The sequence below is a fragment of the Aspergillus pseudoviridinutans genome (assembly GCF_018340605.1).
Source record: "Aspergillus pseudoviridinutans IFM 55266 DNA, scaffold_7, whole genome shotgun sequence".
Classification (NCBI taxonomy): Eukaryota; Fungi; Ascomycota; class Eurotiomycetes; order Eurotiales; family Aspergillaceae; genus Aspergillus; species Aspergillus pseudoviridinutans.
The window spans coordinates 1,403,732-1,418,933 of NW_025091287.1; the positions used below are offsets into that span (position 1 = coordinate 1,403,732).

At 50.6% G+C, this 15,202-nt stretch overlaps 4 protein-coding genes across 4 annotated transcripts; 3 read left to right on the forward strand and 1 right to left on the reverse strand.

Moving 5' to 3' along the window:
* Positions 1-4,585: 4,585 nt before the first annotated feature.
* Asppvi_009798 (putative extracellular lipase) lies at positions 4,586-6,274 on the forward strand (the record flags this gene model as incomplete). Its single annotated transcript, XM_043305646.1, has 1 exon — positions 4,586-6,274. One exon carries the CDS (start codon positions 4,586-4,588, stop codon positions 6,272-6,274), a length of 1,689 nt encoding a protein of 562 aa, XP_043161581.1.
* Positions 6,275-7,523: 1,249 nt separating this feature from the next.
* Asppvi_009799 (sulfatase family protein) lies at positions 7,524-9,427 on the forward strand (the record flags this gene model as incomplete). Its single annotated transcript, XM_043305647.1, has 4 exons — positions 7,524-7,814; positions 7,866-7,890; positions 7,943-8,914; positions 8,964-9,427. 4 exons carry the CDS (start codon positions 7,524-7,526, stop codon positions 9,425-9,427), a joined length of 1,752 nt encoding a protein of 583 aa, XP_043161582.1.
* Positions 9,428-9,836: 409 nt separating this feature from the next.
* On the reverse strand, positions 9,837-11,695 carry Asppvi_009800 (glycosyl hydrolase family 43 protein; the record flags this gene model as incomplete). Its single annotated transcript, XM_043305648.1, has 10 exons — positions 9,837-9,874; positions 9,943-10,351; positions 10,396-10,486; positions 10,533-10,668; positions 10,775-10,919; positions 10,967-11,054; positions 11,111-11,322; positions 11,372-11,463; positions 11,517-11,577; positions 11,627-11,695. The coding sequence occupies 10 exons, from the start codon at positions 11,693-11,695 to the stop codon at positions 9,837-9,839; spliced, it is 1,341 nt and encodes a 446-aa protein (XP_043161583.1).
* A 2,440-nt stretch (positions 11,696-14,135) lies between these two features.
* Asppvi_009801 (glutathione S-transferase) lies at positions 14,136-15,012 on the forward strand (the record flags this gene model as incomplete). The annotated part of the gene is made up of 3 exons (XM_043305649.1): positions 14,136-14,173; positions 14,234-14,613; positions 14,663-15,012. The coding sequence occupies 3 exons, from the start codon at positions 14,136-14,138 to the stop codon at positions 15,010-15,012; spliced, it is 768 nt and encodes a 255-aa protein (XP_043161584.1).
* Between the last annotated feature and the right edge of the window lie 190 nt (positions 15,013-15,202).

Below are 15,202 nucleotides of genomic sequence, written 5' to 3' on the forward strand. Positions count from 1 at the left end.
TCATATTGGTTGTAATGGACTAAGGGCTGGTGGCGGAAATACGGCGGTCGCTTGGCCGGGGCTTGGCTGGTAGGCTGGAGTGCAACCTCACTGCTTGGCTGCGCGAATTCAGGCCAATGAGCCGAGGGAGAGGTTATCAGGCTATCAGAGCTCTCCCAGCGTGCCAATAAGCGTGAATCACGATAGTGTCAATGATAGTGATATTAACTAGTGGCCCTGGCACGTGCATGGTCCCAGTTTACCCCAGATGGATGAGGGGATAGACTCTACGCGAGAGCAAACCTTGACTAATAGATACGAGTTGGTCTCACTCTATTCGAATGTATCTGGTCTATCTGGCCTATCGACCTGCCAGATTCAGCCATAGAGCTTCTTAGCTGGCACGGAGTTTGTGGTCAAGTGAGGAGAGACTCAATCAATGGAAATAAACGTACAGCTGGTACCTTGCGCGAATCCGGGGTTGACTCGGTTATCAAAGGCATTTTGTTCATTTCGATTACCAGCCGGGAACGAAATCAAGTCTCAAAGGGGTTAGAATCGAGGAACCCGAGCTAGATAACACGACGCCGTGTGACTGGCCTTGTCTTACAATGTCTGACCATCAGGCTCATTTTTCAAACAGTGTGAATGCCACGATATTTATTCTAGTCTCGCTCTGCGTTATTCCAGTAATCAGGAGATTATCCTATTATCCTCCCTACCTTCATGATTTAACTGCACTCTTTCGAAATTATAACTATGCGAAATTGATATCCAGCCTCATTGATAGCCATCACTACTGTCCTCCACAATCCCCATAGTGGACCACGCTCGTATCATACATAGCTTGGCCATGCTTAATATGGTGGACCTCTCAAAGGCCCCAATCGACCACTGACCGAGACAAGAAAGGAACTAAAATTGATCATCCTGTGTGTATACAACGTCTAACAGCACCAGCAAATCCAGAATTGCTGCAGATCAATTCATGTATATACTATACAATGTATATATATATATATATATCTATCTCCCGGCCTCACCAACTGTCCGTCAGGTTGCAACCTTATAACTACCCGACTGTCCGGGCTTCCCCAGAAGGGCTCCTTTCGTCGAGATCATGCAAAGGGATCTTCTTAGTGACAGATCTAATGCGTGCTTCTTATTAAAGCTGAGATCCTCAAAGGATCCCATGAAGGGCCAATTTCAACTGTGCTCTAAGACGATTAGGGTGAGAAATCGACAGATCTGGAGGTCTGATTTGATAAATCAGCCAAAGACAGGTAGACGAGTGAAGCCGGACGAGAGAGTAGAAATGAGCCGGGGGTGATGCCCTGTCGTCAACGGTGACTCATTGATGAAGGATGCAATCGGATGTTCTAATCTCACCAAGCCGCCGAATACGAAGATATATGATTTTTGAACCAATGTGTACATATACAGTGGTTGAAATCTCTCGTCACAAATAGCCAGGAATATCGCGAATCTTGTATTGCCTGGTAGGATCAAATCCCCTTTGTTTTTCTTACGTTAAACAAACTTCCCCGTTAAGACTTATTGAAGTCTCGACTTCCTGTAGACCCTTTTATGTGTGGCGACAATGCTTCCACTTCGACTGAGTGCTGCATACAAGATGTCACTCTGGGATGCCAGATATAACCCCTGTCAATCATAGGTGTATTCTGTCCTCAAACAAAAAAGGCAACGCAGCCAAAACGATCAAGTGTGCCAGACATCCAGGAAGCAACATAACAGAAGATAAACCCAACTGAGCAAAGAAAGCTGCTATGCTGGATTGCCTTGCACTGCTAGATGCCTCAGGTTGATGCCTCAGGTTAAAAATCTGAGGTCCGGAGCTGTCATTGGCTGATCTCAGAAGACTGCTGACTCATTCTATTACCTGGTTCCTGGGCCGTTGACTGGTCGCTGGTCAAACGTCTTCCTGCTCCTAGCGACATTGACTCCAGGGGCGCATTCTATCGACTCTAAGTATTTCCAAATCTTCAAAACACACCGAGACCATGTCGTTCATTGTTCGAGCGGATTACGAATTGGAAATGCTCACTTGGAATAGCCCATTCGTCGGTTTAGACTGAGCGTTTGACCAACTTCCCTTATTGCCGACTGGAATGTCCAGCGGCGCAAATCCAGGGGAATTTATCAGAACCATGGATGTAGACCGGAGCGCTCTCAGCTAAGAAAGTATCATCCGCTCTGCAGCTTGTACCTAGTCAAAAGCAATGGTGTGGTGCCATGCCCGAGCCCGTTCGACAACACGTTGCATCCGCATTGCACTCTTCCGACATATGTGATTATGATTAACCCCTTCAGCGAGGTAGTCTGTCCTTTGCGCTATGGCTGACTTGCGATTGTCTTCATCCATCTTGAATTGCAGTCAATTCTGTCCTGTCAATGAGTGACCTATCACACGTCATGCCTGTATCTGGGGATAGGGCAGCAGACGATTAAGGTGAACGGGTTACGCTGGGAAAGATGCTTGTATTCATCTGAGTGGCCGTTGCAATCGCAAGACGCTGCATGAGAACCAGAAGTCTGCCGTTGAAAATGCACATATGTCAACTCTGAGCCCCTCGTCAACAGATAATTCCTGGCGGAGATACGCAGCGTGGGCCCCTTCCTTACTGCTCAAGTCACACCTTGACAAATGTATCAAAATGCGTCCAAGACACTCCTCGAGTTCAAAGAATGGAGCCTTGTTGCCCTTCGGAGGGGTCGATAGCCCGTACCGTCCCAAGCTCCAGCCTATTCTAGGGCTCGGTCATGATGCTGACCTCAAGGGCAGCAACAGGCTAATGCTTATAATTCCGCCGTCTGATTATTGTCAGGTAAATTGTTGATGCGAGCAGCCATTCTACGGTTCTTCGTTGCCGTTATTGTGAGTAAGCTCTGGTGCCCTTTCTGGTGGCCGCTGTGACGTCTCTTTGCCTTTTCATGATGATGAAAATGCATGCGTATCGCCTACCGCTTGTTTTCTTGTTCGCTATCAGTTGTTACACCGTCGTCGCACATGCTTTTTTCCAGCATTGTTACATTGGCCGATCGAGTCTCCGATAGTGTTGCAATGGCCTTATGCACAGACAACATTATGCGACTTGTCCATGAATCTAAGAAAACAAGCCACTAAATTCCACCCAATTCGGGTTTACTTCGGCTATATGCATGAATATCACCGCCTATCTCGTACCAAGGCTGTGCAGGGAAGCAGGTTGTAGCTGGCCCGTCTTGCAGCCCCTCTTGACTGGATTCTCCTTACGATTAATGATATTGGGGAAAGATTTGAATGTTGATCTATTAAGAATCGATTCTTCAAGCTTTCTTGCTGGATGATCTTGGTGACCGTGGTCTGCCTCGTTCAATCTGAGTAGCTATTGCATAGAAAGTGACGTGGATCCAGCTCGTGAGTCTCTTGTATCTAGACATCCAAGACAGTGGACGGCTGAATGAGGCCGCCTCGCGAGATGGAGGGGCGGGTGGAAGCGAGGTTTCTCCGACTGGACTGTGAATCCTGTGATCCATTTGTCCCAGACTCCATGGCGGATATGAAAATAGGGAAATACGAGGTGAGCCGGTAAAATCCCTCTCGGCAGGGCCAGAGACTGCCATGTACTTCCAAGTCCTCAACCCCATGGGGGGCACTAATTATAGCGACCGCCGCAACCATCAGCATACTGGAAGTGACAGCGAGTCATTGTTAGGGTCAGCAACTAGCCAACATCTCGAGAGGATAGGCAACTACTGAACTAGAATATTCCAAACGCTTCTCATTCGATCACCGTTGTTGGTCCATGTGAGCGTTGGGCGGATGATCAGGAAAGGATCGGCTTGCGAGTGAGAGGCTGCGGCCTATGGTTCGTCACGGCCGATCTTCTTCCGGTATTGCGCCAATTTTGCGATCCACTCAACTGTTGATTGGGTCAAGATTGAATCGTTGTATACCTAACTCGGTTGTATCAGCAGCCTCGAGCGTTCCCCGCGATCCGCAATGCGGGGAATATCCCCGTCGATTTTCTTCAATCGTCAACCGCCATTCGGTCATTGTCAGCTCCCAGAAACCTGATCTGACAATGATCTGCTGACCCTCCCCGACGTTCTTGGATTCGCGCTCGCCAGCCTCGGCTCTTGAGCTTCATGTGCCTTTACGAATGCTGATTTTTGCGTCCTGACGCCTTGTTCGCTCTTCTCTCTGCGCTTAACTTTGTCGCCTGGTGACCCAATGTACCCAAATATCAGGCTGACTTCCCTCGGTCACGGCCAAATCGGGTCTCCCCCTCCGTCGCTGCAATGATTGACAGGGGTCAGTTCTGGTTTTCTGGGCTTAAGGTCCGTGACGAGCGGTAGATACGGGTCTTGTCACAGTTCTTCAGGCGGGGCATGCCCCTTGCATCCATGGAACAGATCGAGAATAACGGGAGGCAGACCGAGGAGACATGTGCATTCAGACCCAAATTGGGTGATGGCCGGGAAATGAATGCAGCATAAGTACTGCTTAGATCCGCGTCTTCCCACTGATGGCTTGGAACGGACATCCCTCTGCCCAGTGTCCACTTGTCTTCAGACCCATCGGCTGAACAGGCTGACTGACGCCATGTATCTCCTCCGGGTTCTTCTGCCGCTTCTGACCCTTTCACCCGCTGTGCTGGCGGCTCCGGCCAAGCGATCTGCGCCTACCGTCACGATCGCATCTCCCGCGGCCACCATTGTTGGGTCATCCGGGACGGTAGAGAAGTTTAATGCCATCCCCTTCGCCCAGCCACCCACGGGATCCTTGCGTCTGAAGCCTCCCCAGCCAATACAGACGTCCCTGGGCACTATCGACGGCACTGGCAGCGCCAAATCGTGCCCTCAGTTCTTTTTCTCGACGGACAACAGCGAGTTTCCTGGGTCCGTCGCCGGCCTCCTGGCCAACATTCCCCTCTTCCAGACCGTGACGAATGCCGGAGAGGACTGTCTGACTCTGAACGTCGCCCGTCCGTCCGGCACAACGCCAGGCTCGAAGCTGCCTGTCCTGGTGTGGATCTACGGCGGTGGCTTCGAGCTGGGTGCGACGGCCACGTACGATGCCACTTCGCTGGTGGCAAGCTCGATCGACCTGGGCACGCCAATTGTCTTTGTCGCGATGAACTATCGAGTGGGAGGGTTTGGGTTTATGCCCGGGAAGGAGATCCTTGCAGATGGTGCGGCCAACCTGGGGCTCCTGGACCAACGACTGGCCCTGCAGTGGGTGGCAGACAACATCGCAGCCTTTGGTGGCGATCCGGACAAGGTGACCATCTGGGGTGAGTCCGCCGGATCCATCTCTGTTTTCGATCACATGATCCTGTACGATGGCGACAATACCTACAAGGGGAAGCCACTATTCCGGGGCGGCATCATGAACTCGGGTAGCGTGATCCCGGCGGATCCCATAGACGGGGTCAAGGGGCAGCAGGTCTATGATGCGGTTGTGAACTATGCCGGCTGCTCATCCGCGGCAAACACGCTCGAGTGTCTGCGCGGATTGGACTATACTGACTTTCTGAATGCGGCCAACTCGGTGCCAGGCCTCCTGAGCTACCATTCCGTGGCCTTGTCATACCTGCCTCGACCGGACGGCAAGGTAATCACTGCCAGCCCGGACGTTTTGGTCAAAACGGGCAAATACGCGGCCGTACCAATCATTATCGGCGACCAGGAGGATGAAGGGACGCTATTTGCGCTCTTCCAGTCCAATATCACCACCACCACACAGGTGGTGGACTACCTGGCCAAGTATTTCTTCTTTGGGGCGACGCGGGACCAGCTCGAGCAGCTGGTGGCCACCTATCCGGACGTCACCACAGACGGCTCGCCCTTCCGCACAGGCATTTTCAACAACTGGTATCCGCAGTTCAAACGATTGGCGGCCCTGCTGGGCGATCTGACCTTCACTCTGACGCGCCGAGCGTATCTCAAGTACGTGACGGAGCTTAAGCCCGACCTGCCGTGCTGGTCATACCTGGCATCGTACGACTATGGGACGCCCATCATGGGCACCTTCCACGGCAGTGATATTCTGCAGGTATTTTATGGCATTCTGCCGAATTACGCGTCGCGCGCGATTCACACCTACTATTTCAGCTTCGTGTACGATCTCGATCCCAACTCGCGCCGGGGCAGTCTTATGAAATGGCCGCAGTGGAACCAAGGCCAGCAGCTGATGCAGTTCTTCAACAATCAAGGGGCCTTGCTGGCTGATAATTTCCGCAACGACACGTACAATTTTATTCTGCAGAATGTGGACTCGTTCCATATCTAGTTTAGTATATAATCTGCGACACGAGATTACGACCGATGATTTAATTGATCAATGAATGGATATGATTTGCAGATGACCCGGCTTGCACGATAGTTGTTTCGATTTAAGCTTCTCTTCAAACAGTAGCGACAACACGCCTCTCCACCGCCATGTGGTTGATGAACCGGAATCAACACAACAATCCCAACAATGGCTGCCATTATGTGTGATGAGCCAAGTGCGCGATCGTTGTACTACCAATTGCAACATACTAGAATCCAGTCTGCTCTATGATAAAAGGAAGGCTCTTCAGCCAACTCTCAAGCGACGCGTCTACTCCGTAACACAGCGTAGACGGTGCTACAGGCGATCTGAGTCATACAAGTCAAAAGTTCAGGAGAGTCGTGACTAGCAGAGACTTAATTCAGAGAGATATCATGCTGGCTAAGCGATCGAGTCGCCTTTGATAATGCGCTACAATTGATGAGCTCATCTTAAGGCGGAGCACGTAATTGCGCCGACCCGCAGTGGGCTTATTCGATCCTGGTATAGTCAACTGGCGATCTCACTCTACTCGAATATACATGATATCATCTTATGGGCTCGGCTAACTGCCGTCTTGCGTATCCGATGAAGAAGATACGGACTAAATACGCGACACTGAGGGCAGACCTCGGGGAAAACTCGCAAGACTAAGACAGCGGGGAAAAATATGCCGACGTATTCTGCATCTGCATGGGCTATACAACATAAACAAGCATTTTGCTGCGAGACCTGATTAGCCCGAGCTGCAATTGTTCTGCTGCAACCCGGCTCTATTGGGTGGAAATGGTGCCACAAAACGCTAAAACGGCAATTTTTTCGATACCCTCGGACTCCTCCTATGGCTATCGTGAACATTGATTCTCGTCCAATGACGGATATGATCGTCTCAGAGTTTTATACTCCGAGCTAGTATTAACTCCGTAATATTGACTTGTTTTGCCGACCCGCTATCCTGACCCATCGATCAGTGTGGTCCATTGCTGGCTCCTTAAAGATCAACAGAGCCATGCGCGGAACTCCCCCTGCTTCACCGCATTTATCTCCAGTCTTGAGAGTCAGCGGCTGAATGAAAGCACTGACTTATTCAATCGCGTCATCCCGCTGTCAAAAGATCAATACTTTCACTTATCCCCATTGCAGACTCTTTAAAGCTGCTAGCTTCCCCGTCACAACGACACGGTGAAGCTTCCATTCTGATAACTTATGCTCTTCAGTTCCCTTGAACATGAAGGTTCATAGTCTTATAGCCCTTTCAGGGCTTCTAGCGGCCTCCGAGGCTGCATCCATCGGCCAGGATACGCTACTCATGCCCAGGAAACTGGCAAAGCAGCCAAACGTACTGTTCATCATGTCCGACGATCAAGATCTGGAATTGAATTCCCCGGCCTTCACACCGTATATCCAGAAACATATCCGAGACCAGGGCATTGAATTTACCAATCACTTTGTGACCACCTCCCTCTGCTGTCCGTCGCGGGTCAGTTTGTGGACAGGACGGCAGGCTCACAACACCAATGTAAGCATTGTCTTTGACATGAATGACAGTGAAGATGCTAACGATGCACAGGTTACAGATGTTTCGCCACCATGGGGTGAGCTGGCCTTCGCTGTGAAACAGATGAGTAATTGCTGACGAGAGTATAGGAGGATACTCCAAGTTCGTGTCACAGGGTTTCAATGAGGCCTGGCTCCCTGTGTGGCTGCAGGAAGCCGGCTACAACACCTACTACACGGGCAAACTCATGAACGGCCACACGACCAGTAACTACAACTCTCCTTTCCCCAAAGGGTGGAATGGATCAGACTTTCTGCTTGATCCGTACACATATTCGTACCTCAACTCCACATACCAGCGGAATCGCGAGCCCCCCAAGAGCTATGCGGGCCAATATACGACAGACGTCATCAGTGAAAAGTCCCTGGGCTTTCTCAACGACGCTCTAAGCAGTGATCGGCCATTCTTCCTTGCCGTTGCTCCCATTGCGCCGCATTCCAACATTGACCCTAGTGCGCTGGGCACTGGGGGCACAAAGGGTACACTGATGACCGCTCCCATTCCCGCCGAGCGACACAAGGATCTCTTTCCCGATGCCAAGGTGCCGCGGACGGCGAATTTCAACCCCAAGGTGCCCACCGGAGGCGGATGGGTGCAGCACCTCCCGCTGGCCAATCAGACCGTCATCGACTACCAGGATCATTTCTACCGCCAGCGATTGCGCGCGCTGCAGGCACTGGATGAGATGGTTGATGCTCTTATCACGCGACTCGAAGAGAGTGGTCAGGCCGAAAACACGTATATCGTCTACACGGCGGACAATGGATACCACATCGGCCAGCACCGGATGCCGCCTGGTAAGTCGTCTGGCTACGAGGAGGACATCCATGTCCCGTTCTACATCCGCGGACCCGGCATTCCCAAAGGAAAATCTGACGACACGGTGACCACGCACATTGATCTGGCTCCGACCTTCTTCAAGCTTGCAGGGATCCCTCTGCGAGAGGATTTTGACGGCACACCGATGCCAGTCGCAAAGGGGGTAAAGGGCATCGCGCACGAACATGTCGCAGTCGAATTCTGGGGTAAATCGCCGCTGGAAGGAGAATACGGTGCCTTGGGTTAGTTCACTGTAACAAGTTCGTATCCAAACATGACTGACACCTGCAGCACCTGGCGGTTCGTTCACGATGCCCAACAACACGTACAAATCCGCCCGGATCGTTGGCAACGGATACAGCTTGTATTACTCGGTCTGGTGCAACCACGATCACGAGCTGTACGACATGCTCCGAGACCCTTACCAGGTCAACAATCTCTATACCAACGCCAATGCGACGACGCCCCGTCTCCTTGGCCGCGATCTGTCCAATGTCATCACTCGTCTTGACGCACTACTGCTGGTTCTAAAATCGTGCAAGGGCGATACCTGCATCAAGCCGTGGGACGTGATCCACCCAGATGGCTCAGTGAAGGATCTACGGGATGCTCTGAACACAAAGTATGATCAGTTCTACCGTGCCCAGCCGAAGGTCTCGTACTCAGCCTGTGAAGGAGGGTATATTATCAGTTCCGAGGGACCACAGAATGGATTGGTCTACCGCGACGGATTGAGCTGGGAAGCTTGGACTTGATAGATACCTATAGATGATAGACTGGTTGTATATACAGCAATTACAGCAAAGTAGACTTGAAGTAGCTCTCTTGGATGTTCGTTTTTAGTTGACGTCAATCTATTACTCCCGACAGCCCACAGCCCATTCTGGAACATCAATGTGTCGCAGAATGCTCTGAAGAACGTCAGATACCCATTAGATGCTATCCGAGAAGGCAAGCTGAGTCAATTGGCGAGCTAGTGGAATCGTCAAACAGACCAGTGTTATCTCCGCCTCTAAGATATACTACTGTGTATCTTGTTCTACACTTATTCATAAACATGTCTCCAAGATTTCCTATAGCGTTTGTATTCACCTTGCTACAATCAGTATACCTGAAGCGATCTGATCCAAACGCGCGCAACGATCGACCCACCGAGCCAACACACTACGTATCAGGAACCATCAATCGATCAACATCCGGTCCTACATCCATCAGCACGCCATCAATAACTCAAGGAAGAAAGGATAGCTCAAGGAGGAAAGGAACCTACCATATCCCTGTCCATACGCACTAAAGGTAACCGTATTCCCACTCCCACTATTCAGATCAACATGCAACGTCGACGACGCAGGCGTACCCCCCGACGGCAAAAACGCCAGAACCTGCGTCTTCCCATTGACGCTAACAGTCGCATAGCGCTGACTCGAATCCCCATTCTCATACTTGACGCGGATCGTGCTCCTCGTCGACGCATTACTCTGGACCCCCACAATTTTCAGCGTCCCGTCCGACGGCCCGCCGATCCAGCCGACGGCTTCGCTGCCAGAGCAGCCGCTGCAGGAGATGACTTTTGCGCCGTTGGAAAGCACGCTGGTGGAGGATTCGGCTTCGGGGTTGGTTTCGGCGGGGCCGGGGGTCCAGCTGCCTTGGAGGGGGAGGATCCAGTTTACTTCGTTTTGCTGGTTTGTGTTAGTGAGGGCTGTCATCAACTGGGGGACCTTACCAGTGAGGCTGTGGTTCCGCTGAGGGTTAGAGGCAGCCAGATGTATGTTGAGGCCATGAGGTTCGATGAGACCCAGCGGTCACCCATGTACCTATAGGAGTTAGAATCGCACGGCATTGCCTGCAAGGGGGTATTACATTACTGAGTCGCCGACTCCGAGGATAAAGGTGGTCTGGGAGTTGAAGGTATTTGTTCCAGAGGGCGCAAAGTTCGCCCAAGAGCTCCAGGTGCCGCTGAGGCTCGTGGAAGTGGTGTACTTGTTGTCGTTGGTCGCTGTGGACAGAGTCAGTAGAGCTGTGGAACGACAGAAGCCAAAAGGCACATACCCCATCCTGCCAACGGTTAGCTAGAGCAAGCGTGAAATTGGGGGATTACATACCAGTTAACTGTGAACCAAAGAGAAAGTACACCCCGTTCTTTTTATACATGGCAGGGGCCTCGATATGCTCTGGGAAGAGGTGCGTCGTAGATGTCACATTGGTATAGTCGCTGGTCAATCTGTTGATCCTCAATCCGTTCGGCCGCTACAGATGTCAGCAGTCCTCCATCAACAAGCCTGCTCTTAACTTACGTCCTCAGAGAGTAGATACGCCGACCCATCATCATCCTTGAATAATCCCATATCACGCGACTGCTGCCCCAAAGGCCGGAATGACCCGCTAAACCGGTGAGTTAGTATTAGGGCTGCTGATTGCACATCGCAGAGTAGACCTACAGGTAACTGTACTTCCCGCAAACACTCGACGAAGTCGCAACTCCTGTCTTCGCCTCACCATAAGAACTGTTGTCGATATGCATCCACATTACGTATTTGCCGGTGGCCGCGTTGTAAATGACCTTGGGCCGCTCGACAACCCGGTTTGGTCCTAGATCACCGCTACTCTGCAGAGAGAGGAGTTCTCCTACATATGTCCATTCCACCAGATTCTGCAGGCGTTAACCCTGAGGCTGGTGGACTACTAGGTCATCAACATACCTTGCTGGAGTAGCAGTTGATAGACTGGAACGCGCTCCCGTTGAGCTTGTTTTCGCCGATCCAGTAGTAAGTCGAGTCGATTTCGATGATTCCTGTGGCCACGGATCTTAACATTATATCCATCCGGAATAGTAAGTATGCTTACCTCCACCATGTGCTTGGACGTGCTGGTTAGTACCACTGGCAGTCCAGGTACCTCCGGGAACCTGGCCAAGTTAGCACAAGATATCCCACTTCAGGACTTTGGGAGCTAACAATCTGCAGAGAAGCAATGGCAACTTGGGCGACAGCCAGTGCAGCAATCAGACGGCTTATGAGCAACATCCTGATGAGCCTGTACTCCACCAGAGATCCTTGAACAATGATGCAAGGTAGGGCAATCCATCCTGCAAGTCATGAACCCCCTACTATATATACAGTCTAGAGCGGGGTCGGCAGAAGTATGGAGCCAGGCTTAATTGCGGAGCATCTAGCCTATATTATCTGCAGCCGGACATAGTGTCGGACGGCCAGCCGCTGCAGGTTCATCTGGAGAAATAAAACCCCACAATCAGCTTCCAACGGGGAAATGTGACGGGCCGAAGACCGGGGATCTACAAGGCCTGAAACATGATCCGGGGTAAATGCATCCGACGAATAGCCCGTTGAGATGGCATTACCAGAGAAATATGATTGCATATGCATATATCATTGTGCGGTAGAAAAGGTACAAGATAAACAAGGACGGACTCTGCATGCAACTCGTACCCAAGGAATTATCGAAATGGAGCATCCAGTCCACAGATCTTCTTGTGTCCCTGCTGCGTGGACCCTGCTGCTCCTATCATTCCTACTAACTAGAGATGGTTGTCTAGACACCGTTTTGGCTGAGTGATTTGATATTGACAGATCTTCTACATTGGACCACTCAAAGGGGGCAATGTCCCATCTCGCTATCGCGGTTCTACGTTGTTCCTTAGACAGACACAAGTGCTTCAGAGCGGATGGCCGATCTATGTTGGCGATGTTGCTTCACAATGTGGCATGCCTCATCGACACTTCGGCCGATTCAAAGGGTATGACTGCGATTATCAATCGACACATTCCAGCCAGCATATACAAGGCAATTCTTCATTCAATCCCTGGAACCGTTAACAATGGCAAACGCGGGGTAGACCATGTGGGGCGGCCCCGCGTGGACCCGATCCTTCATTAGAGCGAATCGGCTTCGTCGTTGGATTCTGCTGCATTACACCACTCAGCCTGTTCAGATGACCTTTCATTTGGTGGCCTGATGCAGCAGCTCCGCGCCAATCATTGTGGGTCTAATTGTAATCATTCCTTTAAGAAACAAGATGAAAGGGCTGGAATGCTGCACAGTCTGAGTACACCCCTTCTTAAGTAGATCTACTAGTCCACAGTTGCCATCACTCACACAAGAACATGAACATGACCCAGCGCAAAAGCCAGCCCCATGAACTATCCTGAACTGTGACCATGCTCCTCAAAGCGGGTGTGAGAATCTCTCTAGCTGCGGGAGTCTGTGCTCCGTTCTATGTTCCTTATACTCGGTCGAAAGCACCAACTCAATACCTATCGAAGACAGTCCAGAGGTAAGCTTAGTCAACCTTATATTAAAACTCGGCGTGGGATGTACCTACTAATCTAACTAGTAGAGAATATCCTGCCATCGGTCCGCTGTTTCATCTGTATTGATAGAGTGAGGATGCCAGGAGTCCTGGGTGATACACAATGTATCCGACAGTTATGTATGAATCCAAAGCGAAGCTCAAGAGTAGAAGTCGATTATCTGAGCATAATACTAATTATTGATCTCTCATTCACAGTAATATACAGTCGACTCGTTGGACTATTTACACGGGTCGCCCGGTTCTAGGGATGAATCTAGGCTTGAACATTATTGCTATCATGTACCAGCTGGATAGCTACTATACCCGAGCTGTCCTATTACTGTTCATCATCTGCACTGTCTGGGGTATTATTGCCTCTGGAACGAGCTATGGTCAGCCCCATTTATTACCTCGTGGGGATATGACGGCGCCTTTGGCACTTTTGCTGGCTTGACAAGTCCTTGAGTCTGCTAGGCATCCGGTATGCTTCTGGAAAAAGATCTGTTAATTCCTTGATTGGTCCGCAAAGGATAGAGTGATTGAGAGTCGACCCGGTATTATGACTTGTAGGTAGCACCTCTATGGAAGTATGATAGAGACGGCTGAGCGCGCTAGAGGGACTTGCCCAGATAGTGCATATGAACATAACCTATAAACAAATAAACATAATTCTATTTTCAGGGACTCTGAAACTGATTGAAGAACAGTAAAACTTTTTCACTCCCTCGAAGTACTGAACTTAGTTGACAGCCAACAGCAACAGCCGGGCTGTTTTGAGTTGCCTGTGGCGGGCCGTACCACTCGTCGCAAGCGGGCTGACACTTCTCCGAGAGGTCATCAGTACTGACAGAAAACCTCGCGGTCCAATAGAGATTCCAGAGTAGAACGAATACGAGCCTTCGTCTGCCAAGGGCGGGAATGCCCACATTTTGGATATAAGATACGGAGGAAAGTTTGAACCGAGATCGGGATTCCTCCGCAGTGGTTATTACAGCTATACCACTAACATATATAAGCTGCAAACAAGCCTTCAAGGTGGAGGCTGGCGGATCTACGTATATTGATTATACATGCCCTTATTCCATTGTAATCACAAGTGATAACTATATCTCGCATTCCTCGATAGATCGACAGCTCACTATCCGCTTGTCACCATGACAGAGACTCAAGATACCAAAATCACGCTATATTGGTAATCAATTGACTCTACTGTGTGCAATCCAGAAGAAGAAAAGAAACTAACCGGAACCAGGCTGGAAAAGTCCCGTGCCCAACGGATCGTCTGGCTCCTGGAAGAACTCAACGTCCCCTACGAGATCAAGACCTTTAAACGGAAAGCCGACATGACAGCACCCGACGAATTGAAAAAGATACACCCACTCGGTAAATCCCCCGTTGTCACCATCACCACACCCAACAGCCCGGAGCCACTCGTTCTAGCCGAGTCCGCAGTGATTATCGAGTATCTCTGCACCCACTTCGGCGGGGAGAAGCTCATTCCGCAGCGATATGCCGAGGGTAAAGAAGGCCAGGTCGGCGGGGAGACAGAAGCGTGGATGCGATACCAGTATGTCATGCACTATACTGAGGGAAGTCTGGCGCCGTTTCTGGTGATGAAGGTGGTTATGGACGGTAGGTTCACAGAGCTCCCATCGTAGATGACGTACTGATAGTTTCTCAGGTGTGAGGAATGCGCCGGTTCCATTCTTCATCAAGCCAGTGACTAGGATGATAGCGTCCAAGGTGGAAGGGGCCTTTATCAATCCCAACATGCACACGCATCTTGGCTTCCTGGAAGACCAGCTCAAGACGGCGCCAGGGGGCGGGCCCTATCTTTGTGGAAATAAGATCACAGCTGCTGATATTCAGCTGAGCTACTCGGTCATCGCGGCGTTGTCAAGGCCTGCATCCCTTCGGAGTCAGTATCCAGGTGTAGCAGCATATGCTGATCGGCTACAGGCCATTGAGAGCTACAAGCGGGGGGTTGCACAGATCGAGCGGATTGAGGGGACATTCACAGCTAGTTTATGAACTTGTCATTTGCCATGGAGCCCGAAAAGCCAAGCCCTGTTGTACGTTGCCTTATTTGTGGACAAGTTGTTGTAATATAGTTGAGTCAGTTCAGGTGTTGACCATTCCTATGGTCTATGGTTTATGCAAACGGGGAGTACACATATAGATGGATCGATGACAACTCTACCTTACAAATAAGTTAAAACCA